Source organism: Prorops nasuta, unplaced genomic scaffold (assembly GCF_024137725.1).
Source record: "Prorops nasuta isolate Cenicafe-Biocafe unplaced genomic scaffold, Cenicafe_Pnas_1.2 PNAS00017, whole genome shotgun sequence".
NCBI lineage: Eukaryota > Metazoa > Arthropoda > Insecta > Hymenoptera > Bethylidae > Prorops > Prorops nasuta.
Window position 1 is genome coordinate 2,166,241 of NW_027116814.1, and position 26,264 is coordinate 2,192,504.

The following is a 26,264-nucleotide window of genomic DNA, read 5'->3' on the forward strand; positions in this document are numbered from 1 at the left end:
GAGAGACGTGTGTGTAATATGCGAAATACATTTGCAACTTCTCCATACATAACATATACATTATCACTTTTGTATTTTTTCGCTTTTTTCCATTGACTAGAAATGTTTGGGCGACTCGCTTGCGTCGCAACAACGCTGAGAAAAATGCTTCAACCAACGAACAATTTTTCGTTGTAACAATGAATTGTTCGTTGTATCAGTGAATTTTGTTCGTGGTTATAACGAAAAATTGTTCATTGGTTGAAGCATTTTTCTCAGTTAAGCCAGGGTAAATCCTTCTCAATTTTTGGAAACTTTCGAATTCTTGGAATCGACGAATTTTAATAAAATTTTTATAACGTGCGGTGAGACGAGGCAAGAATAAGAGAGAGAAATACACGTGTGTAATATGTGAAATATATTTGCAACTTATCCACACCTAAACACATAAATTACCGTTTTTCTATTTTTTTTTTCTTTTACAATTGACTAGAAATAATTTTTGGGTGACTCTCAGGCGCCGGAACAAGACAGAGCAAATCCTTCTCGATTATTATGGAACATTTCTGATCTTCCGTGCGATCGACGGATTTTAGTAAAATTTTTATTTAATGCGGTAAAATGAGGTAAGAATCAGAGAGAGAGAAGAAAATTAACACGCGTGTATAATATGTGAAATACATTTGCAACTTCTCCACACCTGAACACAGAAATTATCACTTTTCTATTTTTTTTTTATCTCTTCAATTGACTAGAAAGATTTAGGCAGCTCGGTTGCGCTGAACCATCAAATCCTTCTCAATTTTTGGAACATTTACATCCACCGTGCAATCGACAGAATTTAATAAATTTGACACGAAAAAAGAAAAGCAATTCTTATCGATATAGAATCTGGCAATCGATCCAACTACTAATTATGCCCACCGCTGCTGGATTACTAATTAATAGTTCACGTATATATAGTAAATTTTTCTCTTATTATTTGCTACTACGTTGTTCTATAATCCTTGTTTTATGCTGGCAAATCTGTATTTCGTTAATTACAGGCTAAAATTATATTTCAGTTGTATTTTAATTTCATAATGTATTGATTAAAGTTTCAAATTGAAGGGATTTTCGAGCACGAGCAAATTTGTCGCATGAAATATTCAAAGCTAGAAAATCTGTTACACTTGTCGAATAATTGTCGAAAATCTTGGTAAAAAATTGTCGCGCTGTTATGGTTTTAGAGTGGACTTCTGCGAAACGGAGGATTTATTTGGAGAGAGACAAGAATATAAGTGTAAGAGAGGGAGGGGGGGGGGGGGGGTGACCGTTGAATTACTAGCTATAGCTTACCTCGAGTGCAGCCACCGAATAGCGATCGGCGCCAATGAGAATGATGAGTAAGAGAGCACTTGTCATCCATATAAACTTCATCTTACTTCCTTGTGTGGCGCACCTAGGCGCTCCTGCCCGCTGTCGAGCAACCAACAACCAGCAACGAGCAACGTTACAATCGCGAACCCTTATATTCTACGATCAGCAGCCCCCCTTTCTCTCTCTCTCTCTACCTTCACTGTCCCTCTTCTCTTCGCCCCTTCTTTATCTTCCCTTCTTCTTCTTCTGCTTCAAAGACTATTACAGGACAAACTGATCATCATTGTATACATAGTCACTTTTCTCGTGTGCACCAATTTCACTCTTCTTCGTTCACCTCGACGCGGCTCTTGTTGGCGAAACCATGAAACAGAATTGAAGCTGGACTAAATAATGTAGTGATAGTGGATAGAATGAAGAAACAACGAAAGAAGAGATTTTTCTCTTGGGGTGTGTATGAAAATTAAATTACAGTCGCGTAGTTTGTTCGACTCGTCTGCAAGAAGAGGAAAACGCGAAGAATGGAAAGTGTGTAATTTTAGATGAGTCCTAGAGATAGGAGGATGAAAAAAGAGAGAAGCGAGAACAAAGGGAATTAATGGCAATTGGCGAAGACTAGGTGACAATGTATCGAACGCACGCAAATCACACGCACTAATACTCTGTTATTTGGGGTTATGGTCGACGACGAGGTGAATGAAGAAAAGAAAAGTGGAAGTAGAAGAGGAAGGAAGGGTACCGAATGATTTTTAACAATGACGATGATATGCGCCAAGAAGATGAAAAAACACGGAGATGGCCGTGCAACACCGTACCGGCGTTCGGTAGCGTCTGAGAGGCCGAACGCGCGCCGGCAAGATAAAACTTTTTCAAAAGCCCCGTGCTTTTCCCTCTCCTCGCGCCAATATCCCCCACCCCACCACTACACCACCTCCCGACCATCCAACTCACTTTCTCTCCCTCCCCGCGCCCCCTCTTTCACTTCTTTGTCCAGCATCTCCGCTACCCACTACCATCCTCTCCTCCTTCGATGTCTAGCAGTTTCTCTCTCTCTCTCTCTCTCTCTCTCTCTCTCTCTCTTTCTCTCCGCTTATCCCTGCTTTGCTGCATCTCTCCACTCTCTTCAATTATCTCCTATTCTCTTTATTTCAGCAAAATTTACTTTTTAGCTGAAATCAAACGATGCTTTACTTGCCGCGGATTGCTCGCTAAATTTAGAATGTGTGATCGTCGATTGGATATATGAATTGTTATAACCAATCAGCAACCTATATTTCATTCCAGCAAATGATCCAGCACGTAAAAAAGAATTATCTAATTGGATTTGTACTTGCTTTTTTTGTATTTTATTACCTAAAAATTAATTTAATTGTCCAAGAAACAACCAATTGAACAAAAGTTGAAACTTATTGTAAGAGAAAAGAAATGCACCTCGATATGTTTATCATCTTTGGAAAGAAAATGTACGTTTCGTTTGTGTCTCCTCAAAGTTTGAACCACCAATCATGCTCCCATAAGAATCAATGGGACTTGTATATATAAACATGCACACCATTGTTGAAATATAATTATAGCATTTATAGCGATGGGAAATAGGAAAGGGGGGGGGGGGGACTGACAAACAGCGTTAAATATTCAATACAATAAATTTAATTTATATAGCTTTATTATTTATTTCATTCATTTATAATGTCTTTGTCAAAAATGAATTTGCTTGCCTGTAGAATACCTTATACCGTTATTTACAATGTATGTTTTCGATTGGATGCTTGCGATTATTGAAAATTATGTAATTCCAACTGAGAAAAAAGTTTTTGGCTCCAGTCATAACTCATTGATCTATACCAATGCATAGTCCAATCTTATTTTCATTGAAATTAAATTCAGAAACAATAGTACAGCCTACGTAATAATTCATAGCTGTGAATAAAATGGAGAAACCAAAAAAAACAAGTAATTTTCTAACTAAGAGCGAACAACTCATGATCATTAAAAGATCAATTTGTATATACAGTTATAAAAAAAAATAATAATGATCACGATTTATTTAAATTATCGCAATGCAGAAAGACTGTCGTACGAGACATACATCACTATGATTTAAAATTGAATTAATTATATGCTAAAATTTTATCATCAAACAATTGCAATAAATAAGAATCACATTCAACTGTATTAGTTCAATAGAAACTACTAAGGTGCAAAACAGAAAAGTTCGAGTTAAGGTGCCATGACTGCTGATCTCTTATCCCTGTGCTTGTTTCGCAGAATAGTTCTTGCCTTAAATGCAGCTGCATTCATCAATGTCTGAAAATAGAATTTCCTATATTTCTGGGCGAAACTGAAACATACTTTTCAGTGATAGTAATAATATATTTCAATCTTACTCTTTCCAATTTTGTGGTTTTTTCAGTAGATGGCAGAGGCATTACTTTGTTGCCAAGGTGGAAAATTTCACGAAGCAACAGATTTTCTGCGAGGTGGATGTTTATACCTGGACCTAGTAACCGACAGCAAGCATTATATTGCGACCGTGCACACCATCCCTCTAAATATAACGTTTCTTGTCCAAATCTTATATGCATTTCCGGAACAATATCTTCCTGCAATTAAGAAATATGAAGCTGTATTGCAATTACTGATTATATGATTGAATTTATCATTCTATCCTTGTTTCAAGAAGTTTGCTAACTTTTCAATTTTAACCTTTCAGCAAAATTACCGCACATTAGTAACTCTTTAAAAAGCTTACCTCAATGTAACGTAGAATATCTCTAAAATTTGCACGTTGCTGTTTACGATCTTTCTTAGCTCTATACTTATTAGAATCGGTAGCTAGCTCTTTTAGTATATCTATTAAATCAAGGGCCCATTCTTGCTCGTAATCGTAGGAAAAGTCTCTGCCAAGCTCAAAGATAACAGCCAGTGCTTCACCAGCTGATAAACGAACATCTAGGTGTGGCGATTCCAATAGCTCACGTAACCGATCGAGAGAGCTAAAGTAAGACGAAATAATACAATTAAACAATTTATTCAAAGAAAGCAACAAAATCCAAAAGAGTAATTTATACTAACGGCATATAGCTGCTTGCTCTACCACTTGCAACTAAATTATAAACATCAGCTGACGTCATGACAGTTAAAAGCAAGGTCCAGGAAGAAAGTGCAGCTGCGTGCAAAGCTGCCATGTCTGCTGAAACGGATGCTACAGCACCATTTCCTTTTAGATAAGATCCCGAGAATATTGTTGAAAATAGTTGACTGATTTCAATTGTATCAGTACCATCATTTCCAGAAAAAAATTGATTCATACTTAAGGCCCAGCAGCACTGAAACAAACAATATATAAATTTCACTCGAACATACATCTCTATTTATCACAGCCACAAGTGTTGGACACTGTCAATTTTTGTACCTCAAGTAATAGAAGCATATAATGTCAAATTTGAAGCATAATATTACTTATCAGTTTTATTTTAGAGTACTCATAGCAACATTGAGTTTCAAATTAAATTATTCTTATAATGCCAGATTTGATAATGCCGATCAAACAGTGAACAAATTATTAACTCGGGGTGAAGTTCTGCTAGGAATTTTTTAGATAATTCATTAAGGATCAAAAATTGATATTCAAAACCTTGTTCTACTTACTGCACTAATCCTGTATATCAAACCATATAATTCACCATAACAAAGCAACAACAAATCAATTCAGTCATCTCTATAACATCGAAGGGTAAACCATTTTTGTATAAAATCTTTTTAAAGTAACTTACTTCAATATTCACAAAAGTTTTGCAAAAAAATTCTTATCTTTTATATATAAAAAAGTATGGATAAATGAATTTTTACTACATCCTTGGTCTGGGGTGGTAATATATACTATATACCAACATCAATGCAATACGTGTTATTATTGTGTGAATTTGAATTTTTATTTGTAATTAGTGACCCATAATATGACCGAGTAGCAAAATCAAGCTCTACTTCAGTTTACTTGCTGCTTATACTCTCATGTTAGATTTACTTTTTTAATTTCAAAATTTAGACTTCAAAATTGTAATCGAAAAATCTGAAAGCTGCTGCTGATTTATTTTAAATTGAACAAAATTATCATAAATTGTTAAATTATCTTGTTGCTATAAGTACCACTGACACATGCAAAATTAGTTTTGAGCTTATATGCATCCTTGGTTCTAAAGCAGTTTCACAAAAGCATCTACCTCTGATCGTGTTATCGCTGGTACTGTGTTATCATTGATGATAAATGTAAGGATTGATTTCACATCTCTACATACTGCCTCTGCACTCTCAAAAGCACCCAACTGGATGCAGAGCAAAGTGCTGAGACGAGCTGCTATTGATTGCTCATCAAAACGGCCTTTTTTTAAACCACGCTCAACAGCATCAGTTATAGTCATTTTTCTATTTTCAACAAAGTCAGGTACATACTTTATGGCAAAAATTTTCTCAATGCCATTAAAGCAAATTGTCCGACCTTTGGAGCTTTTCTGAGTTAATCCATCGATTGCTTCTTTTAACTTTTCTTCCAATGCCTCCTGCTGAGCTAGTTCATCAACCTCGTTATCATTGACATCATCAAGAACACTAGATTGGCCACTGGACACGCTGCATGCATCATTGTTAATTGATTCATCATCAGATAATAATTCAACTCTTTTTCCACCTTGACCTGAAAAATGATTAAACGCCATAATTAGTAGAAACAAAAAGACTACCATTTAAATTGAAAGTAAACTTTATGTAATCAAAGAGTGTGAAACAGCTGTTGTATTATTATGACATGCCAGCTGCCATTTGCCTGCACATTCACTTTTGCATTGGAATATCTATACTTCAATCTGGAATGTTCAAAAAACAAAAACTTCACAAATTTCTACTAAACTTGTGGCTAATTTAAATCTTTAAGCATCATCTAACAAAAGTCATTATCATTATTTCTTTAAATGTGTCATACGTCAATAAAATTAAATAATCTCATCTGTAATATCAAAGAGTTAAAAATATTCAAGGTCGAACGAGTTTTATTGACAATAAGAAAAAATGACTCTTGATGCACGAGTTTTTCATTCTAGAAGTTCTATATTCAGAGTGCAATTGGTAAAAGACGAAGATTGACATATGGGATAATAGCAACTCTTTTGATATGCTTCGATCGAATTATTATTTACAAAAAAAGTACGAACAGCTAAGGCGCCATTTAATACGCAACTCGTCGATCTAACCTTATACATAGATAAGGAAAGAAAGTATGAAAGATCGTTTCCGTCCACATAATAATTTAGAAAGGATCGTAAAAGTTGTATACACACTAATTAGCTAAAATAAATATTATCATCAGTGTCATTATCAGCTGGAACTGAATTGACGGTGGAAATGGCAAAGCATGAGAGTCACATGGGAGATCAATGGGGATTCCAGAATGGACGGTTACGACTTACGACGCTAAACAAACAAGCTTTTTAAGACAGTTATTCGAGTTCCTTTAGGAACTGCAAAGATTTATAAGGGGATCGCAATCGGGAAACTAATTAGTCCAACTTTATTGATATAATCGGATTATTGGCTCAACAATGACGTCATGGAGAGCAAATAAATCCCACCTCGCACGCAACCATCAGGATAAGCTGCTAATGAAAAGATAAATTGACATTTAAAAACTCAATAGTCGAGGATATTAAAGGAAAACTAGTAAGGTTTATCTTTATCCAGGCCACGTTATAATTATCCTATTAAAGATAAAATCAAAAATAAGATCTCTCACCTGACTTTCTTCTTCTGCCTCCTTTTCCTGGCATCTTCCTTCACTTCTTTTATTGCACAATTTAAACTAACAAAAATATATGATCAAGAGGGTAAATGTCTCGCACTAGTTATTCTTTTTCGTATACTGAATACACTGCATAAAGTTTTAATAGGAATTTGATAAAAACTCATTAACATGTTGCGAAACGTTCAAAACATACACGACGAGACAGCCCACTGTGGCTTTCTCAAGTGTACTGTACTGAAGTCAACTGAAGAGAGCTGCCCGACTTGGCATAATCTCGCGCATGCGCGGAACGATTTTCGTAGTTTGCTTCTTTATCACTAGTTGAGTTCGGAATTTAAACTCTTTTCGCTTCGACGGAGCTTTCCCTAAAATTCCCTATTCACTCCGTTTAGTAATTCTGTGTCCGCGAAATTAGAGAGTGGTAGCATTCAGCAGAGGTAGCAGCTCAGTAACGTTACCAGATTTCTTTTTAAACTTCTACTTCTATTGGATAAAATTATAGGATCTAAGAGTAATAACCAATAACATACACCGCTCCCTCAACATTTGTTTCTGCTGAATGCTACCAGTGAGGCCGTGTTCCAGAATTCACTGCCAGTACACTGCTCAAAACTGAATCATGTACAGGTATAGTTTCTGCTTCCCTATACTATCTTGTACCAAAAATGCTTCTCGCAAAATTTATTCATGTCCATCTCAACTCCTCTATACTATCTTGTAGCAAAAATGTAAAGACAACAGCAGACGAAACGCGACATCGACAAATATGAAGATGACGTTTTGGACGTAGTAAAAGTATTATCCAAAAAGCAATTATTTATGTTGGAAACGTAGGGATGTTGAAAAATGGAATGGAAAATAATGCAAATATGGTGCATATATATAATATTATTTATCAAGTATAAAAAGGGAGAGATCGGATGTAATCTTCAGCCTATAAAGAGGAAAAAGCATCAGATAAGTATCGGGAGCAGTAAATCAAAAGAAAGATTAAAGAATATTTTGCTTTGTTAAATTAATCTTTCTTCTGACTTGCTGCTCCCGATACTTATCTGATGCTTTTTCCTCTTTATAGGCTGAAGATTACATCCGATCTCTCCCTTTTTATACTTGATAAATAATATTATATATATGCACCATATTTGCATTATTTTCCATTCCATTTTTCGACATCCCTACGTTTCCAACATAAATAATATGCTTTTTGGATAATGCTTTTACTAAGTCCGAAACGTCATCTTCATATTTGTCGATGTCGCGTTTCGTCTGCTGTTGTCTTTAAATTTTTGCTATAAGATAGTATAGAGGAGTTGAGATTCCTTAAATAACCCGTTTCTGTTTTATCCTTAGAGATAAATCTAATTTCTAATGTGTCCGGGGTTCTGTAGACAAAGTCCGGGGTTTTTTGTTTTCAACTTCTAGTTTCATCAAATTTATTACGGCAACCCCTGTAAGGGTGAGGTTCACCAAGGGTCGTTGTAATTTGGAAAAATTCAGGGCTGGAAACCTTAGAATTTGAAGACAAAAAAGCAGTAATCATTCTAGGTAGACGGTAATTCCATGCGAAAATGATAAATTGTTATATAATTTATCTAGTTTTACTTTAGAGTGTCTTCATTTCAAGCTCCCGAACATAAAAAATGCTTTTTTGTTTTCAAATTCTGAGGTTTCCAGCCCTGAATTTTTCCAAATTACAACGGCCCCAAGGGCCAAGCCAGGCTTGAGGGCTAGCCGGGCTAATATGGTATACTTTCGGGCTAAAGTAGTATAGTTTCCGTTACATGAGCTGTATGAGTTTAGCCCGGCTAGCTAGCCCCAATCCGGGCTTGGTGAACCTCACCCTTTAGGGTCGAAACGTTCGCAAATGCAATGCTGGAAATCTAAGAAATCGAAGCCAAAAAAGCAGTGATCATTCTAAATAGACAATAATTTTACGTAAAAATGATAAATTATCACATAACTTATGTAGTTTTTATTCAGAGTATCTTCAATTCGAGTTTCCAAACATCAAATCTGCTATTTTGGCTTCAATTTCTTAGGTTTCCAGCATTGCATTTGCGAACGTTTCACCGACCCATATAATCGTTCTACATAACGGAAATTCCATGTGACAATCCGTGCTCTTTTTCTGCGGATTGGATCGGATTGGATTAGCATCTAGTCACAGTCACGCAACTTACAACAAAAAATAACTAGATTCCCTATAATCCGGTGTGTCTATTTCTGTAGTGGGATTCTGTAACTCTTAGCGACAACTTTCGGTATCGTTAAGTCCAGTTACCGACAGAAATCGCTAAGTGCGATTCTGTAACTCAGAGTCAGCAATGATTGTCGCTTGTAATGTCGGTACTGTCGGTAACCTACCGAATCCTACCGAGCGTACCTTTTTCCATTTTAAAAAAATTCTCAGTTCAATCTTAGTTAAGCGACGGAGTTACGAACAATTGAAGTTAATATAAATTGTACTAAACCGAATCATTTAGCTGAGAATTGATATTTCACTGAGTTTTTTATTGAAAGGAAAACTAATAATATCGTTATAACTTAACAACGACCGAGATAGATGTCGCTAGAGGTTCAACGGTACTAATATAAAATTTATCCGACGAATAACTTTAATAAACCTTTGCTTTTCCTTGCACGCATTCCACCAAAAACTCACAATGCTCGTAATAAATAATATATACCACATCAACTATTATATTGTGAGTGTTTTTGGCCTCAAGTGGGTCAAACCCCTTAACGAAAGCTGTCGGTATCGCTAACTACCGACAGTTATCGCTTGCGCTAACGAATGAGCGATTCTGTGGACGTTTCCGTAAATGAATCGGATTTTCAATCCTGATTAAACACTGCAGAAGTGCAACTGACTTAGGGAAAAAAATATAAATTCCCTAGATCTCAATCGGATTATAGCTTTCCGTAGAATGCGATCGGATTGAGATTGGTCTATCAGAAATCAGAATGATCAAACCAGATCAAACTACTTCAATTATAGAGGAATTGCCTGAGGCCTGAGCAATCTATTACATTTTAAGTCTTTACATATTCTGACTTTCTTAATTTTCCTTACATTTAAATACTTGTAAATATTTTCCTATCAATTTATCTTTATATTCAACTGCTGTTAATTAAAATTAAATTTCAGTTGATATTTAATAACCAATAGTATATTTACAATGGATCTGTCAATAATTTTTAATATTTTATTTGGTGAAGATGATATGTCTGATGATTTCATTCATTTAAGAAGAGAGCGTCATATCAGAATTGATCAGTATTATGAAAGAGTTTTATGTAATTATTCCTTATCAGGTAATTTATTTGTTTTGCTATATAATTTTATTGGTTACTGAACAATAAAGCATGAAACATTAATACATTTATAGAATTGAGTAGTTTCTTCGTTTTCAAATTATTCTAAAAATTTTCCTTCATCCGTAGTTGTTGCAATTTGAATAATAATATACATTTATGTTAATGCAACAATCATATTTTTAGATTTTAAATCACACTTTCGTCTTTCCAAATCTACCTTTGAAACCTTGTTACATAAAATTGGTCCTTTTTTACTGCGGAGAAATGGTAATCCTAAAATACAACCTTGTAAACAGTTAGCCGTAACACTGTGGATATTAGGAAACCAGGAAGTTTATAGGTAAGCGTAAGCTGATATTATACAAGTGTCTATTTTTAATTTAGTGAAATATAAATAGTGAATATTAGTCTCAATAATATTAATCATAGAAATATTATGTTTTTGTATATATAATGGACAAAATACATATATAGAATCTTTATATTTATTACTTACAGATCAGTTGCAGACAGGTTTAATATGAGCAAAGATATAGTTTGGAAGTGCGTGTTTAACGTATCACATGTTCTAGAAAATCATATTAATGAGTATATCAAATGGCCTACAAATGGTCAATTAATGCGGAATGCAACCAAATTTGAAGAAATTAGCAATTTCCCCGGAGTTGTGGGTGTTATTGATGGATGTCACATCTCAATAAGTGCTCCTACAGAACATCCCAACAGTTACATAAATCGTAAAGGCTTTTACTCTGTAATTTTACAAGGAGTTTGTGATTACAACATGAAATTTATAGACATTTTTGCTGGATATTGTGGTAGCGTCCATGACGCTCGGGTTTGGCAACTGAGTGATTTAAAACATCTGATAGATAATAACAGGGAACAATATTGTCCGGGATATCTACATTTGCTTGGTGATTCGGCATATCCATTATCACGAGTTCTACTTACACCGTATAAAGATAATGGCCACTTAAGTGAACTGCAAATTAATTATAATAAAAAATTAAGTTCCACAAGGATAATAATAGAGCGAGCTTTTGGACTACTAAAATGTAGGTTTAGAAAATTAAATTATATCTACATGTTTAATGTGGATATGGTACCTCTTATTATATTAGCTTGCTGTGTATTACACAACATTTGTATAGATAACGAAGATGAGATTAGTGACAACGAACAACACATTAATGGAGAAAATAATAATGACGATGATTTTAATGATTATGATGAAAATATATTTACAAATAGTGAGGAAAAACGTAATATTATAGCTAATTTAATAAACTGATTGATGGTCGTATTTAAAGTAGGCAAAAGAATATGAAATTTACATTAAATGTAATTGTTTTGTAAAATATATTAGTATTTAAATTAAAAAATGTTTATCTTTTAAAATGATCAAATTGTATTTAATATATATACAGGGTCTTTTCCTAACAGCGGAGCATAGGAGATTCGTGTTAGTTGACTATAGCACTCGGAATGATGGAATCTGAGAGCGCTGATTGGTCAATATTACGTAGTACCAACATATAATAGGCCGTTACCAATAGTTGGGTACAAAAAATGAGATTCATCCGCCATATTGGTGTGGAGAATGTTTACATGCTGATCGTAGTAGCAGAAAGAGGTGTAAAATGGAAAAATGTCAAATGTTGTCGTTACTAAAGTAAAAATTGAATACTTTTAATGAAAATGAAGAATATTCGTAATTTTCATTCATTATTTTCAATTTTTACTTTAGTAACCTTACCATTTGACATTTCTCCATTTTACACCTCTTTCTGCTAGGATTAGCATGTAAACATTCTCCACACCAATATAGCGAATGAATCTCATTTTTTGTATCCAACTATTGGTAACGGCCTATTATCTGTTGGTACTACGTAATATTGACCAATCAGCGCTCTCAGATTCCATCATTCCGAGTGCTATAGTCAACTAACACGAATCTCCTATGCTCCGCTGTTAGGAAAAGACCCTGTAGATTCTTAGGGCCAGTGTAATGGAAAGCAAGCAAGTTTTATATTTAACTTAATAAACAAAAATCTGAAAATCTACCAATCAAAATTTGCACTCTTACATTGTAGTCGATAATGTTGGATTTAAAGGCTTGTCGACTTTCCATCTGATACCGATCCTTAATTTTCCTTAAACTTGAAGTAATAACAGTTTTTAATTCAATTTTGAAAATGGATACAGAAATTTTTTGCAATAGAACTAGAATTTTATGTTTTTTTAAGGTATAATAAATATAAAATATATTTTTCCATTTACGATTAAAAAGGACAAAATGTAGGAAAATATTTTTAAATAGCATATAATGCATATCTTAAAGTATGAAATGTACGATCTATATATATTCAGAATTTTCCAGAAAGTCAGTAAAATCAATAAACTATTATTTCTAAGTTCATAAAATATTTATACAAAAAATATTTCGAAAACCTTATCAAATTAAAAAATAGCTTAGATAGTTAAGTTTCTACGGTTGTTTTAGATTTCTAGCTTCTATTCTTCGTTATATAAACATATATATAATTGTTTTTTAACTAATCTCGTTCAGTCAGTATGTTTAATACTTAAATTATATATAAAATAGTAATTTTGCTACATTAAAATAATACAGAATCTTCTATGTTCTGCCTTTAGGTAAAAATAATATTTATAAATGATATTCTCAAGTAATTAGTTTATTGAACTACCTAATATCACAGAGAATTAAATAAAATATTTATTTTAAAAGTTTTAAATTATTATAGGATCAAACAGTTGAAAAACATTAGTTTTTAAAATTAAATAAAAATCTGAAACAGTCGACACATCATGCTTTCTTATAACTAAAAATTTTAATATACAAATAAAACTTTTCAATTCGAAGCATGTAACACGTTATAACTTTTTATGAGAGATAAGCATAAATAACGAACATAAGATTATATGTGATAAACAAAATAAAAAGTGTAGTCAGTCCACTATAACTTTGTATTACCTTTTAATAATTTGTAAAATTTTTCTTTCATTCGCATATTCTCACGATGATGTTCTTCTTTTTGTATAAAAATATCTTTTAAAGTTATTTTCTCATTTCTTTCACGTTTCTTTATATATCTGTTTAAAGGTACTGAGCAACAAGCATTTTCAATTTCATTGTCTTCGTTACAACCTGTACTTGACAATCTGAAGCCTTTGCTGCTGGATGCTAATGAAATAGGTGTTACTTCAGGCATTGGATTCAAAATATCTTCTAAATAATCTAAATATACCCAATCTTTTCTATTGGCTCCTGTTTGGCTATTGTGAGCTTTAATACTTTTAAATTTTTGTTTTAGATTCTTCCATTTGATAGAGCACTGTTCATCTGATACTGAATACCCTTGTTTCTTAAAATTATCAGAAATTTCTCTCCATATCTTTTTCGAAAAACAATTTTTCTTATTAAGTTGCTTCCACTTCTTTTGAACTTCATCTATCAATAACTTTGTTTGATCATAATTCCAGTTAAATTTACAGGAATCTATAAAGAAAATTAACGATTTACATTAATTTACATGTCCATTTTAAACAGATTCAATATTTGAATATATACCTATTCCTTCATTAATAGCATCTTCAGTTACTTCTTCTTCATCCATTATTCGCTATGTGGCACACCTACACGTTGGCAATCAGGTAAGAATGTGCAGCAATATACATAAACAAAAATAGTCCGACAAAAGTGACAAAATTTACCGACAGTCAGCGCTGATATTAGGTCTGTTCTCGTTGGCCTACACTTTTAACACTTTCTACACTTTCCGTATTTCTGTCTTTGTCCATTGTATAAGTTGACACCCTAAAAAGTGCACAAAGTGTGAAAAATGTAGGCAACGAGAACAGACCTATTATGCATATGCATCACTACACATTCTTACCTGACTACCAATGTGTAGGTGTGCACATAGCGAATAGCTAATACAGAAATTGCATAAAAAGAAACACTGAATATAAGAATTAAAGTAAAAACGTAAAGGTACTTTTAACAAATGAAAAAGTATATCTAAAAAAAGCTACTTTCTCTCAATTTGAATAGTCACAATTAATTTATGAAAAACTGAGATGTGAGATAGAAAAAGTTTAAGTTCGAAACTTTTAGCAATTAATCCTATAATTTGTAAATTTGATGATACAGATTTCTTGATCATTCTCATAGTCAGACCAATCTCAATCCGATTGCATTCTACGGAAAGCCATAATCCGATTGAGATCTAGGGAATTTATATATTTTTTCCCTAAGTTAGTTGCACTTCTGCAGTGTTTAATCAGGATTGAAAATCCGATTCATTTACGGAAACGTCCTGTAACTTTAGCTTTACGACAATAGTCAGTGCAACTCATATTTGTACGATAAGTGATAACGATAAAATTCGTTAAGGTTCTAGAGAAGTTGGTAATATTGGTGTATTTAATACCAACCGAAATAGGAATTTTTGTGTTACTTGACTATATCAATTTTGACTATAGCAATTCTTACTATAGCAAAATTATCATATTTTATTTAAAAGAAGTATTAAAACGTAAGTATATTTTAATTAAAATAGGTGTTAAAAATTAATGTTTTAACATTTTTTTGAGTTAGACAATGTACAGTTAGTGCCTGTGTGCTATAGTTAAATAATACAATTAATTCTATATTTTAGAGAAAACCTCTGCATATATAGTTATTTTTAAATATAAAAATTGGAAAAATATTAAATTTTATTTCCTACGATTTTTACTGTAAGCCTTAATTTATAAAGAAAATTTATTGTAAGTACTTTTTTGTGATTTCTAAATATTAATTTAAGAAATATTTGTGACATTTATTATATTCACTTTCTCGGTAAATTTCTACCGACGCCTATCACGGTCGTCGTTAAGTTAACGATAGAATTCGGTAGCGACCGACATTTTTAACGACAATTATCGAAAACTTTGTGTTACAGAATCGCTCTTAGCGACATCTCTCGGTAACTCGATTCAATTACCGAAAGTTGTCGATAACTAGTTACTGAATCCATATAGACGGAAGTTCTTCTTCTTTGTTGGGTTTTGGGCTTCGCTTCGATGAACGATTACCCACTGTTGGTACAATTTGATCGTAGAGTTATTTTGTGTTGCGTTGTTTATTCAGTGCTTGGCAGTGATATTCGGTGTGGTTGAGAGACGGAGTTGTCCATGAATTGTGTGGTGAATGTAGACTTCTTCATGAATACAGGTGGCAAAGATAGTGTCCTCTGTTGACAACTACCCTCTCAGTTAAGGTGTTTAGGTTTACTATTTATGATATCCTTTGTCGAATTCAGTCATCTCTGACCGGATGCATAACTCGTAATTATTTCATAGAATAATTTGAGTTGTGTCATATCTAAAGATTTTAGTGTACTTATTATTTTTTAGCCATTACAATTGTCCTGATTTTTCAAGATATTAATGAGGCTAGGTCTACTTTCTATGTTGGTTAAGCTTTCCCATATTACATGATCCAAGTTTTGAATTACGTTTTGGCAAATGCAATAAGGAGTATCTATTTTATTGATTTTATGCAGGTAGTAATTACAAATAAATTGGTTCATCAAAATTCTGTTAATCAATCCTATTTCTCTCCTGTTTAAATCCAGTCCGTCAAACCATCTATATTTAAATCTTGTTTTACCGAATACTTTGAAAAATTCTTTCTCAATATCGTTCGATGGGATTATTATGGTCGAAATAAAGTTATTTATGATTTGAGATTTGGTTAAGTGGAGAATGCTATTGACGTCTAGTAATGAAAGCATTAGATTGGGGGAAGTTGTTTTACTTTTGGCTAGTTTATCCACTTTTTCATTATAATAAATGCCTTTGTGACTAGGTATCCAAATGGTTACGACCCTTGTATTGAGATTGTGTATCTTGGCTAGAGTTATCCAGCTGTCCACCAAGAAGAAGTTCATTGATTTACCACAATTGACAGAAGCGATTTTTTCTATAGCGCTCTTTGAATCTGAAACAATGGCAAATGATGAATTGGTAATTGTTTCGTGAGTTTCGTTGATAACTTGTTTGTATATCTGTTTGACTGCCGCCCAAATAGCTACGATTTCAGCAGCGAAAGTGTCCGCGAGTTCGTTGAGTGCTATTTTAATTTTTAATCCAGATTTGGACCCTATGATTCCAGCACTGCATATTTGATTGTTGTTAATTGTAGGAGATATTGATCCGTCTGTGTAGTAGATTTCTCTAAATCCATGAAACTATTGTTCGAGATTAGAAAATAGATGGTTAAAAGTCTCGTCAGGATTCTTTGAGTTTTTACAGATATTACCGATTTCTGTATCATACTCTACTTTGTTTTATATTTTTAATGTGTTAATAGTGTGATGGGGGTATCTGATGAATGTAGGAATGTATTTGTTCCATTTTGTCAAATCTAGGTAGATTTGTAAGAAGAATGGGATGTATCTTCTGGATGAATATGGGTTGTCGATTAGCGTTTTTTGGAGAAGTTTTATTGCAGCAACTGTGGGATGGTTGATAATGGTCATCCTAGTTAAAAGGAACTTTGTGATAGTAGTAAACGCTCTTGATTTTAAATCTAGTAGTCCAGATAGGAACCATGTGATCCGGTTGGATGCAGCATTTGATACTCCCATCATTTTTTTGGTAATTGTTAGAACAAATGTGTCGTATCTGTTTTGGATAGAAGTGTTAGTTGGATTGATATAAACTATTGAGCCCCATTCAATAATTGGAATTATATAGCCTCTAAGAATCTTCATTAGTGACGAGGGGTGGCATCCCCATTTACAGTGGGTTAGCCACAGTGTAAGGTTGAATAGTTTTTTGAATTTGGCTGAGGTTTCTTTAAGATGAGCTTGCCAAGTAAGTTTCTCATCGAAGGTAACTCCCAGGAATTTGTGGGAATGTTTGCATTCTATGTTTCCTACTTTGCTTTTTAGGCTCATAATTTTGTTAACACTTGATTTCCTGGTAAAATGAACTAGAGCTGGCTTTTGACTGGATATTTTCAGTCCCAATGTCAATATGCAATTGTGCACATTATTAATTGTGTTGTTCAATGATAATGCTGCCTTTAAGGGGTCATTGTTGGAGCTATATATTAGGATATCGTCCGCAAATTGAAGAAACTTACAATCCTTATTGATAGCATTTGAAATTTTACTAGTGTAGAGGTTAAATAGAATCGGACTGAGCGATGAACCTTGTGGTAGTCCCAGGTTTGTTCGGTTCGTACTAATTAGACTGTTATTAATAAAAATCTGCACCTATCTGTTCAGCAATGAATCAAAAATATATTTTTGTATTGCTGTAGGGAATTGATGTTCAATTAGTATATTAATTAGAACATCAGGCCTAACTTTATCAAACGCTGCTTCGATATCGACAAACAAAGCCAGCAGATTCGACCTATCAATAAAAGTCTTATAAATGTCAGAGGTGAATATGACTAAATTGTTCGAACAAGACCTGTTTGATCTAAAGCCAAACTGGTGGTTCGGTAATATGTTATTTAATTCAATGAAATCAGAGATTCTGTTAGTTAATAATTTTTCAAAGACTTTTTTCAGATTATTTTGGAGTGAGATGGGACGAAATTTGTTAGAGCCATGTTTCTTCAATAGTATTATATCACTCTGGTTCCATTCTGATGGGTATTCCCCGTTGGTTATTATAGCATTGAAGATGTCTACCAAAGTTTTTCTTATATTAGAAGGTAAGCTTTTGATAATTTGGTTGCTTATAAGATCCGGTCCCGGAGATGAAGCTTGTTTCAGGTTGTTGATAGTTGAATTCAATTCTTCAGTATTGAATGGGTTGGTGTTGAATTTGTGTAAAAAGATATTTTGGCTATTACTGTAAATGGGGGGCGTTAGTACGGGGTAATTAATGCATAGATTGTTGATTGTATTGTTTAAAAAATCTTCGTCGACTAAGTCGCTATGATTGTTAGCATTGAGGTATTTTGAACTCTTAATTTTTTTTACCGTATCCCAGATTTGTTTGATACTATTTTTGGGACTTATATTGTTTATAAATTCGTTAAATGTAGCCTTCTTTTTGCTGGTACATAGATTTTTGAATTTTTGCTTTGGTGGTCAAACTTTTCCATGTTTTCATCTGTTGTATTATTTAAGTATTTTTTATTCAGAATATTTTTGTTTGTCCACTCTCTTTTTAACTCTTTGTCCCACCAGGGGCACTTTTTCACCTTTCTTTGTGATGAGTTGTTATTAGTTACATTGATAATTTTACAACCTAATGACTCTACCGTATCTACAGGGTCTTTTCCTAATGGCGGGACATAGGAGATTTCGTGTTATTTGAATATAGTACTTTTTACTATAGTCAAATAACACAATCCTATGTCCCGCCGTTAGGAAAAGACCCTGTATAATGAATCTTGTCAATTTGGAATATTCTGATAAGTGGTTGTTCCCGTCTATTGTTATATTGTTAATATAGTTAGAGCAATCTTTGGAGAATAAGTCCTTGTCAAAGTTTTTGTACGTAACTCTACTTCTGGTTTTTAATTGTGAAGTTTGAGTAAAGTTTCTAACAGATGCTAGAATTGGGAGTGGTCACTATCAAAGATGGTGCTATCTACTGTAACATTTATGGACAAAGGAAAACAAGTTGGTGTAATCAAAAGGTCGGGGATGCTAATGTAATTATGTCTATTATTTATAGTGGTATGACCCTTATTGGCTATTTGTAAGTTGTTAAGAGAGCAGATTTTGTTTAAAATTAAGCCGCTTCTATTATTATTTTTGCATCCCCAGGCTTTATTGAGACTGTTAAAGTCCCCCATAATTATAAAGTTGCGTCTGTTCATGGTGATTGATTCCATTTCCTTTATAAAAGTTGTCCAATCCTCATAAGATATAGTTCTATTGGGAGGGTTGTAAATTAAGGCGATATACAGATTGCCATTAGCTGATATAGTTTTAATTATTAATGATTCCGGGAATACGTCTGTGATCTTTGAATTTACAATAGGGAATGATAGTATTCTATTTGAGGTGAATAAAGCTACTCCACCACCCAAGCTATTTCTATTTTTTCTGTAAGTATTAAATCCTGTCAAGTGAAATATATCTTTTTCATCAAGCCATGTTTCGGTGATACCTATGATGTCTGCCCTGTAACCTTCTACAAAATGGATGAGCGAATGTTTTTTTGATTTTAATGATCTAGAGTTCCAAAGAACAATCCTAGTATCCATATGTTGATATCTTAGGGTTAGTTGGTGCGTTGTATTGAAAGGCTAAGTGAGAATTGATACAGGCTTGTTGATATATAGTAATTATAGTGGCTATGTGTTTCAAATTGTTTAATTGCTATGTATGGTCGGTAAAGTTTAATGTTGGTTATCCTTTTTGTATGAATTATAAATTTTTGTTTTTTTCTTGGTAGGTTGGGTATTTTCCTTATCATAGGGTTTGATGATTCTTGAAGGGCGAGTGGAATTTTTATTCGTGATTGGAAGAGCTTTTTGTTTAAAGAAGTTTGAGTTATCTAAGGATAGCGGATTGATAATTGGTTTGTCTGGTACTTCAGCCCCTGGGCTAATAGTGTTGTCATGACTAGTGATATAGGCTAAAGGGGAAGAGGTGTTTAGTTCCATGTTACTAATTTGTTGTCGTTGGCAGACCTCTGTTTGATAGACCTCTGCTGCTTCTATGTATGTTAATTCTTGAGGCGGAGAGACGTTGTCAATAATTTCAGTGTTAATATTAGCTTCAGGGGAAAAAGTGTAAGATTCATAATGATTACTATTAACTTGTGTATTGGGTTCAATATTATTTGAATTAGAATTCAGGGGAGTTATGTTGGCAGCTTTGGTTTCCTGATTATTACTCCAGTTCTGTCCTTCGATTATGGTGTCTTTATGGCTGGTTTTTTTCCTAATATGATTAATGTTGATGTGTCTTTCATAATACAGTTTTATCCAGTTAGAGAGAGTATTATTGTGGTCACTATATATGTTAACAAAAAAATTATCAAGTTCTGGTTCGGAAGTTATTTTATTTTCTAGAATAAATTTCCTTGCCTCCTCATTAATACAATTCTTATACGCTTTAGTTTTCATTATTAACACTAGAAGTCTGTATATTGGGCAAACAAAACTTAAGCTGATATGGTCACCTTCACAGTTACCACAGCGAACATTGTTTACACAGCCTTCTGTACTGTGATCTCCGGCGCAGTTTTGACACCGTGAGTGTCCTCTGCATTGAATTGACGAATGTCCGAACCTTTGACATCTAAAGCATTTTTTTACCTTTTCTATAAACGGCTTTAGCTTTAGCTTTACATTGAAAATGTAGATGTATGAAGATAAGGAGTTCGAGACAAAATATAGTTTTAACGAGTTAGTAGGGATGGGAACTTTATTAACTGCGTCCCAACGGGTGAGTCTCTCTAGCTTAGAGATTTTTATGTTCCTTGGGTTTGAATTTATGTTAAAAAGTATTTCTTCATCATTAAATTCATTAAAGACGTGGCCCACAACACCGATCTTGGTAATTGCGAAGTTTGCGACGAAGAAGATCCAATCTTTGTATTCTATCTTGTTTTGTTCCTCTACCGTTTTGTTTGCTATTTTATAATTATCAAATTTTAGCTTTAATATTTGTTGATTGTCCTTGGAGATGCTAAAACTTTCGCGTATATAATCTTTCAAAAATTTACTGGTCTTCATTAGGTGTATGTTACCTAAATTGTTATTAATATTAGCAGATATTATATTAAATATGTAAGGGCCAGTATGAATAGGTTCGTATCTGTTACCTTTTTGTTCATTGGCATAATCAATTTGTTTCGCTTTGGCTGCTTTTTCAGTTGAGTCGTTTCTGTCGCTTGTCTGGGATCGGTCATCTATCTGATTTCTGCTTAGGGTGATGGCACATGCATTGACGGAATCGACGTATTGGACTTAAACGTAAACGTAAGTGAAGGCACATGAAAACGGAAACGTAAGTGGACTGAAATGATTGGAAAGGTTTTGTCCAAGAGTCCACGCTATATGCACAGTCCACACGTCGCCAATAAAATTATATTTTATAATAAAATAGATAAAAGAGAAATATATCGAAGGTATTAAAATAATATTAATAATATACTACTTCTTACAATTTCTTAGTAATATACAATTTATGAAAAAAATGTAATTTTTATAGTAATTTATCAAATAAAATGATCTTTATGTTTAGGTTAAAATTTATGAAACTGCATATGCTGACTTTTTGCAATTGGGTAGAAAGTAGATAAACTATAAGGATTTAGACTTATTGGCAGAAATTGTGGTAAGTGCGATGTTTTAATGAACCTAATTTTTGGCATGGTCACATAATAGTTTAAACAGTATATAAACTTATATATATACAATAATTTATATGTTTGCTTCTTATATATGTAATTTTAATGCAATTTTTAGGAAATATGGATCATCAGGATTATTGTAACGTATATTGTCCAAATGATTTTGATGACGAAGATGATTCAGCATGTAATTTTTTGGAAAATAATAACTTAAAACGTGGGGATGAGCTCTTGATAGAACTATATAAGGAAAGGCCTTTTCTCTATGACAAAAAGGAAAAAAATTTTAAGGACACCATAATGAAATCTAACGCGTGGATGGAAATATCAAAATTAATGATTGAAATAAATGAAGGTTTTTAATATTATATTTATTTGCAATTTATTCTATCTTGTGACAAATAATATTGATGTTTTCTAACATCATTCATTTGTTACATTAGATAATTTATATACTCCCACTTATTGCCAGAAAAGATGTAATTCTTTAAGGGATCAGTACAACAAAGAAAAGCGAAGAATTAATGATTTATGTAAAAGTGGAAGTGGAGCTCCAAAATCTTCACAATTTCCTTATTCAATGCAGCTTTCGTTTTTAGATAAGATCATAAAGAGACGAAGGTAAGATATTTATATTTTTATGTTTAATTTCTTATTACATTAAATAAATTTGTTTACAGAAGTTATACTAACAGTCAAATTAATTCCAACCAACAATCTGTTTCCATCAATGAAGACACTACATTTAATTCTGCTGAAACTAATGCGGATAAAGAAAATGGAGGTTCTGGTGAACAACAAAGAGATAACTCCAGATCCTCCAGTGTATTAGGCGAAGAATGTCTCTCAAAAATCAAAAAAAGATGCAAAATAGATGAAACAAAATCATTGGAATCAACATTAGTAAATATTGGTAATTCAATATCCAATTATATTAAAAAGAAGGAAGAGAACACGTATAAAGCAGATGTTGCGTTTATTAATTATCTAAAGGCGCAATTTGATACCTTCGATGAGAAAGAAAAGCTTAAACGAAAAAAAATGATAATGGACGTACTTATAGCTCCAATAGAGTAACATTGATATATCTTTTCTTTCACATTTTATATTACTATATATAAATTAGCAAGTTATATTATTTTTAATATTATAAATTCAGTTAAATTCTTTATATAATATACTAGTCACCATACAAATAAATGTGATATAGTTTGTAAGATTGTTTTCAAAAGTTCGTTATAATTAGATACTTTAACGACAATTTGTGTTCTTATTGTTTATGTTATCTTACCGAAAAAGAAAAAGGCTATAATTTCTTTCCAAACAGAAATATTGAAGACTATGTTATTATATAATTTTTAGGCGTTAGTATTAAAATGTTTTTAAATGCATTTGTGTATTAATAAAGAATAGTTTCTTTAATTTCTTATTACTTTATTTGCGAGAAAATAACATGGTGAGTAATGATTTATGTTACATATAATTCATACTAAAAGTAATTAGCATTGAAATATCTTTATGTAATACTTTTATATATTAAGCTCCATTCTGTTTAATAAAATAAGGATTATATAAAATATAACCTTTAGATCATTTTGATGCTATTTTCATCTGTTTCCAGTAGATGCACTGATGCATTATTAGTTGTTCCTTTAATACTGAACCCTGTAAAAAAACATATTTTAGTAAATTAAAGTTTTTGTATTTACATTATAAGAAAAAATGTTCAGGCATAGTTCCACACAATCTGTCAAAACGCTAATACGCATTACAATTTGTTTGTAATTTTACCATTTAACTATCTGCATAAATTCCTCTTTGTACAAGCTCGTGCTGCCACTCAACTTGACCTTCCGGCGATTTGAAAAAATTTAATAAAACTGCTCTTTGCTGTTCACCTGCCATTACGTTGCTTTGTACCGATGTGCTCAAATTTTCATCAGGAATTGACATCCAAGGTGCGTTCTAAAACAAGTACAGAGTATTGATATTTAGAAAGTGCCTAAAATTGATTTTCATGCTTGTATATACCTCATTAGGAAAATAATTTAGTTCACTATTGTAATACGATTTTGATCCAATTTTTTGCTCTTCCTTTAAAATATAGTTATGCAAACAAACAGATGCACTAACTATTAAATCTGCTGTGTCTGGCAGTATAGTTATAGCTGTATGAAAAATTCTCCATTTGTTGGAAAAAATGCCGAAAGCACTTTCCACAGTTCGGCGCGCTCTCGAAATTCTATAATTAAAGATTTTTTCATCATAGGACAAATTTCGCTTTGAATAAGGTTTTACAATTCTTTGTGACAATTTAAAAGCATCATCCGCCACAAAATAATGAGAAGTCTTTAAATTACTATTAGGAAGATGTACTTGGCCTTTCGGCAAATGCAAATCTTCATTATTTAAGTTGATTCCTATATTGGAATCATGGAATATTCCAGCATCATTCATACCTGTAAATTAAGAACATTCAAATACACATATATATTTTTTTCAACATTTTAAATGCATAATGTAAAATTGTCCAATTCAGCTAACATCACTTAACACTTTCTGTTAATTCTTATACCACACTATAGCTGAAAAGGCCTGTTGAATCAAATAGCATATCACACTTTCAATTAGAATTACTGCTTACCACCAAATGCACCAATATCAACTAAAGAAAACCTATATAAGTGATCAGCAATAGCCATTAACACAATACTGAAATATTTTTTATAATTATAATATAAACTTCCAGAATTTGGAGGAGCACGTAGGCGAATGTGCTTCCCATCAATTGCCCCAACACAATTTGGTAGGTTCCATTTGTTCCAGAATCCAATGCCACATGATTTCCAGTGTTCTTTATTCGGTTCAGGGAGATACTTATTTTGTAAGGCACTTATTATTGCTGCACAAACTTCTTTAATAATCTTCCTTACTGTAGACTCCCCAACCCTAAAAGCTAAAGCTATACTGTTTGGTAAGTCTCCAGTAGCAAGATATCTAGTGAAATTTATATTATTTAATTAGTAAAAAATGTTATAACATTCATTGAATAAAATATTAAAATAAATACACACCGTATAGCAATGAGTAGTTTCAATTCTGCATTTAGAGCTCGCCAATGACTTTTTTCCAAATATGGTTTAGTTAGTTCCAACAAATTATGGAAATGATTTAAACTCATTCTTGTGTACCGATAAAATTGAGCTGGATTTTTTTTTAGTTCCATAAATAAATTATGGTAATCACCTTGCTTTTGACGATTACGATTGATAGGACTAACCAACCATCTTCTATTCAACCAGCGTTTTTGCCTCCTTTTCCTTAAATAAAGAGCACCTAACGATAGCCAATAATTAATTAAAATTAAAATATCATCGTTATTATCATCACAAAAATCCATATTTCTGTTTTATTATAAAATATAATTTTATTGGCGACGTGTGGACTGTGCATATAGCGTGGATTCTTGGACAAAACCTTTCCAATCATTTCAGTCCACTTACGTTTCCGTTTTCATGTGCCTTCACTTACGTTTACGTTTAAGTCCAATACGTCGATTCCGTCGATGCATGTGCCATCACCCTTACTTTGGAGATTCCAATTTCCATATTTAGTCGATTTCACAAACAGATGTGTTGAAGAAGAGTCACTAATAGTCCAATTCGTCTCTTAGTAGCAGAAAATCTCACTAGTGGTTTATTTATAATATTATAAAAGTAATATAATATAGTCAGCTAGCACTGTGTTTAGGTACGTCCGATTTTGGCGCGGTACGAGTCAAGCAGACGGAAGTTACAGAATCGCTCTTTTCGTTACTGTAAGCGACAACTATCGGTAGTTAGCGATACCGACAATCATCGCTGGGAAGTTACAGAATCCCAGCACAGTTCCCGAACATACCCCGGGATTCATAAACAAAACTTAAGCTCAAGTTCAAGCTAATCTACATATAGTCTACGTAACACATCTTATAGGTTTCAAGGTGAGCTTGAACTCAAGTTGAGTCGGCGACATTTTCCCACCTATAGTGAGGGACTTTTATGACACACTGTTGGCTGCACTCAAATTCACCCTAATACCCCTATATCCCAAAATTTATTGCGGAAAAAGTTTTGACCAATATGACAGTTAAATGGAAGGTTAGTTTTAGCCGCAATTAGGACTATTGCAATTAATTGAATTGACACAAACACATATGTGTGTGTGTTTCTCACTCCCAGTTATTATTGCACTAGTTAGGGAAAAAAGGCACGGAATTATTTTATATTTTGGAATAACACAATCCTTATTTTAATATAATTAGTTAACTGGCAATGATTGTAAGAGTATTATAATACAATAAAGTGTGAACAATTTATTCTATTTTGCAGGCATGAAGTGTTATGAATTGTTAAGATTACATTTATATATTATAGTATAATCAGAAATCAGTGTTATATCTTTATCGATCTAACTGAGCAATTAA

The 26,264-nt window shown here is 32.9% G+C and overlaps 4 protein-coding genes and 1 long non-coding RNA gene across 5 annotated transcripts; 2 read left to right on the forward strand and 3 right to left on the reverse strand.

Moving 5' to 3' along the window:
* Positions 1-2,986: 2,986 nt before the first annotated feature.
* Positions 2,987-7,369, reverse strand: Ifrd1 (Interferon-related developmental regulator 1). The gene is made up of 6 exons (XM_066737448.1): positions 7,124-7,369; positions 5,562-6,031; positions 4,414-4,667; positions 4,091-4,334; positions 3,726-3,941; positions 2,987-3,645 (listed from the first exon to the last, which is right to left on the reverse strand). Exons 1-6 carry the CDS (start codon positions 7,155-7,157, stop codon positions 3,559-3,561), a joined length of 1,305 nt encoding a protein of 434 aa, XP_066593545.1. The 5' UTR covers positions 7,158-7,369; the 3' UTR covers positions 2,987-3,558.
* Positions 7,370-10,311: 2,942 nt separating this feature from the next.
* LOC136779508 (putative nuclease HARBI1) lies at positions 10,312-11,744 on the forward strand. Its single transcript, XM_066737131.1, has 3 exons — positions 10,312-10,447; positions 10,634-10,790; positions 10,949-11,744. The coding sequence occupies exons 1-3, from the start codon at positions 10,312-10,314 to the stop codon at positions 11,742-11,744; spliced, it is 1,089 nt and encodes a 362-aa protein (XP_066593228.1).
* A 1,687-nt stretch (positions 11,745-13,431) lies between these two features.
* Positions 13,432-14,091, reverse strand: LOC136779509 (uncharacterized). The gene is made up of 2 exons (XM_066737133.1): positions 14,046-14,091; positions 13,432-13,973 (listed from the first exon to the last, which is right to left on the reverse strand). The coding sequence occupies exons 1-2, from the start codon at positions 14,089-14,091 to the stop codon at positions 13,432-13,434; spliced, it is 588 nt and encodes a 195-aa protein (XP_066593230.1).
* A 7,308-nt stretch (positions 14,092-21,399) lies between these two features.
* On the forward strand, positions 21,400-22,358 carry LOC136779716 (uncharacterized). Its single transcript, XR_010823664.1, has 4 exons — positions 21,400-21,574; positions 21,691-21,783; positions 21,915-22,154; positions 22,243-22,358. It is a non-coding gene; the product is annotated as an uncharacterized lncRNA (long non-coding RNA).
* A 1,280-nt stretch (positions 22,359-23,638) lies between these two features.
* Positions 23,639-25,182, reverse strand: LOC136779710 (uncharacterized; the record flags this gene model as incomplete). The annotated part of the gene is made up of 4 exons (XM_066737449.1): positions 24,874-25,182; positions 24,444-24,796; positions 23,831-24,258; positions 23,639-23,764 (listed from the first exon to the last, which is right to left on the reverse strand). Coding segments are annotated over exons 1-4 (1,059 nt in total), but the record flags the coding sequence as incomplete, so codon positions are not given.
* Between the last annotated feature and the right edge of the window lie 1,082 nt (positions 25,183-26,264).

Excerpts from the sequence above, each read along its gene's own strand:
- Ifrd1 (XM_066737448.1), bottom strand. The coding sequence starts at position 7,157 with ATGCCAGGAAAAGGAGGCAGAAGAAGAAAGTCAG. Across the intron at positions 6,032-7,123 it reads AGGCAGAAGAAGAAAGTCAG|GTCAAGGTGGAAAAAGAGTT; the intron begins GTGAGAGATCTT and ends ATCATTTTTCAG. Across the intron at positions 3,942-4,090 it reads ATATTCTACGTTACATTGAG|GAAGATATTGTTCCGGAAAT; the intron begins GTAAGCTTTTTA and ends TCTTAATTGCAG.
- LOC136779508 (XM_066737131.1), top strand. The coding sequence starts at position 10,312 with ATGGATCTGTCAATAATTTTTAATATTTTATTTGGTGAAGATGATATG. Across the intron at positions 10,448-10,633 it reads ATGTAATTATTCCTTATCAG|ATTTTAAATCACACTTTCGT; the intron begins GTAATTTATTTG and ends TCATATTTTTAG. Across the intron at positions 10,791-10,948 it reads GGAAACCAGGAAGTTTATAG|ATCAGTTGCAGACAGGTTTA; the intron begins GTAAGCGTAAGC and ends TATTACTTACAG.
- LOC136779509 (XM_066737133.1), bottom strand. The coding sequence starts at position 14,091 with ATGGATGAAGAAGAAGTAACTGAAGATGCTATTAATGAAGGAATAG. Across the intron at positions 13,974-14,045 it reads TGCTATTAATGAAGGAATAG|ATTCCTGTAAATTTAACTGG; the intron begins GTATATATTCAA and ends TTTTCTTTATAG.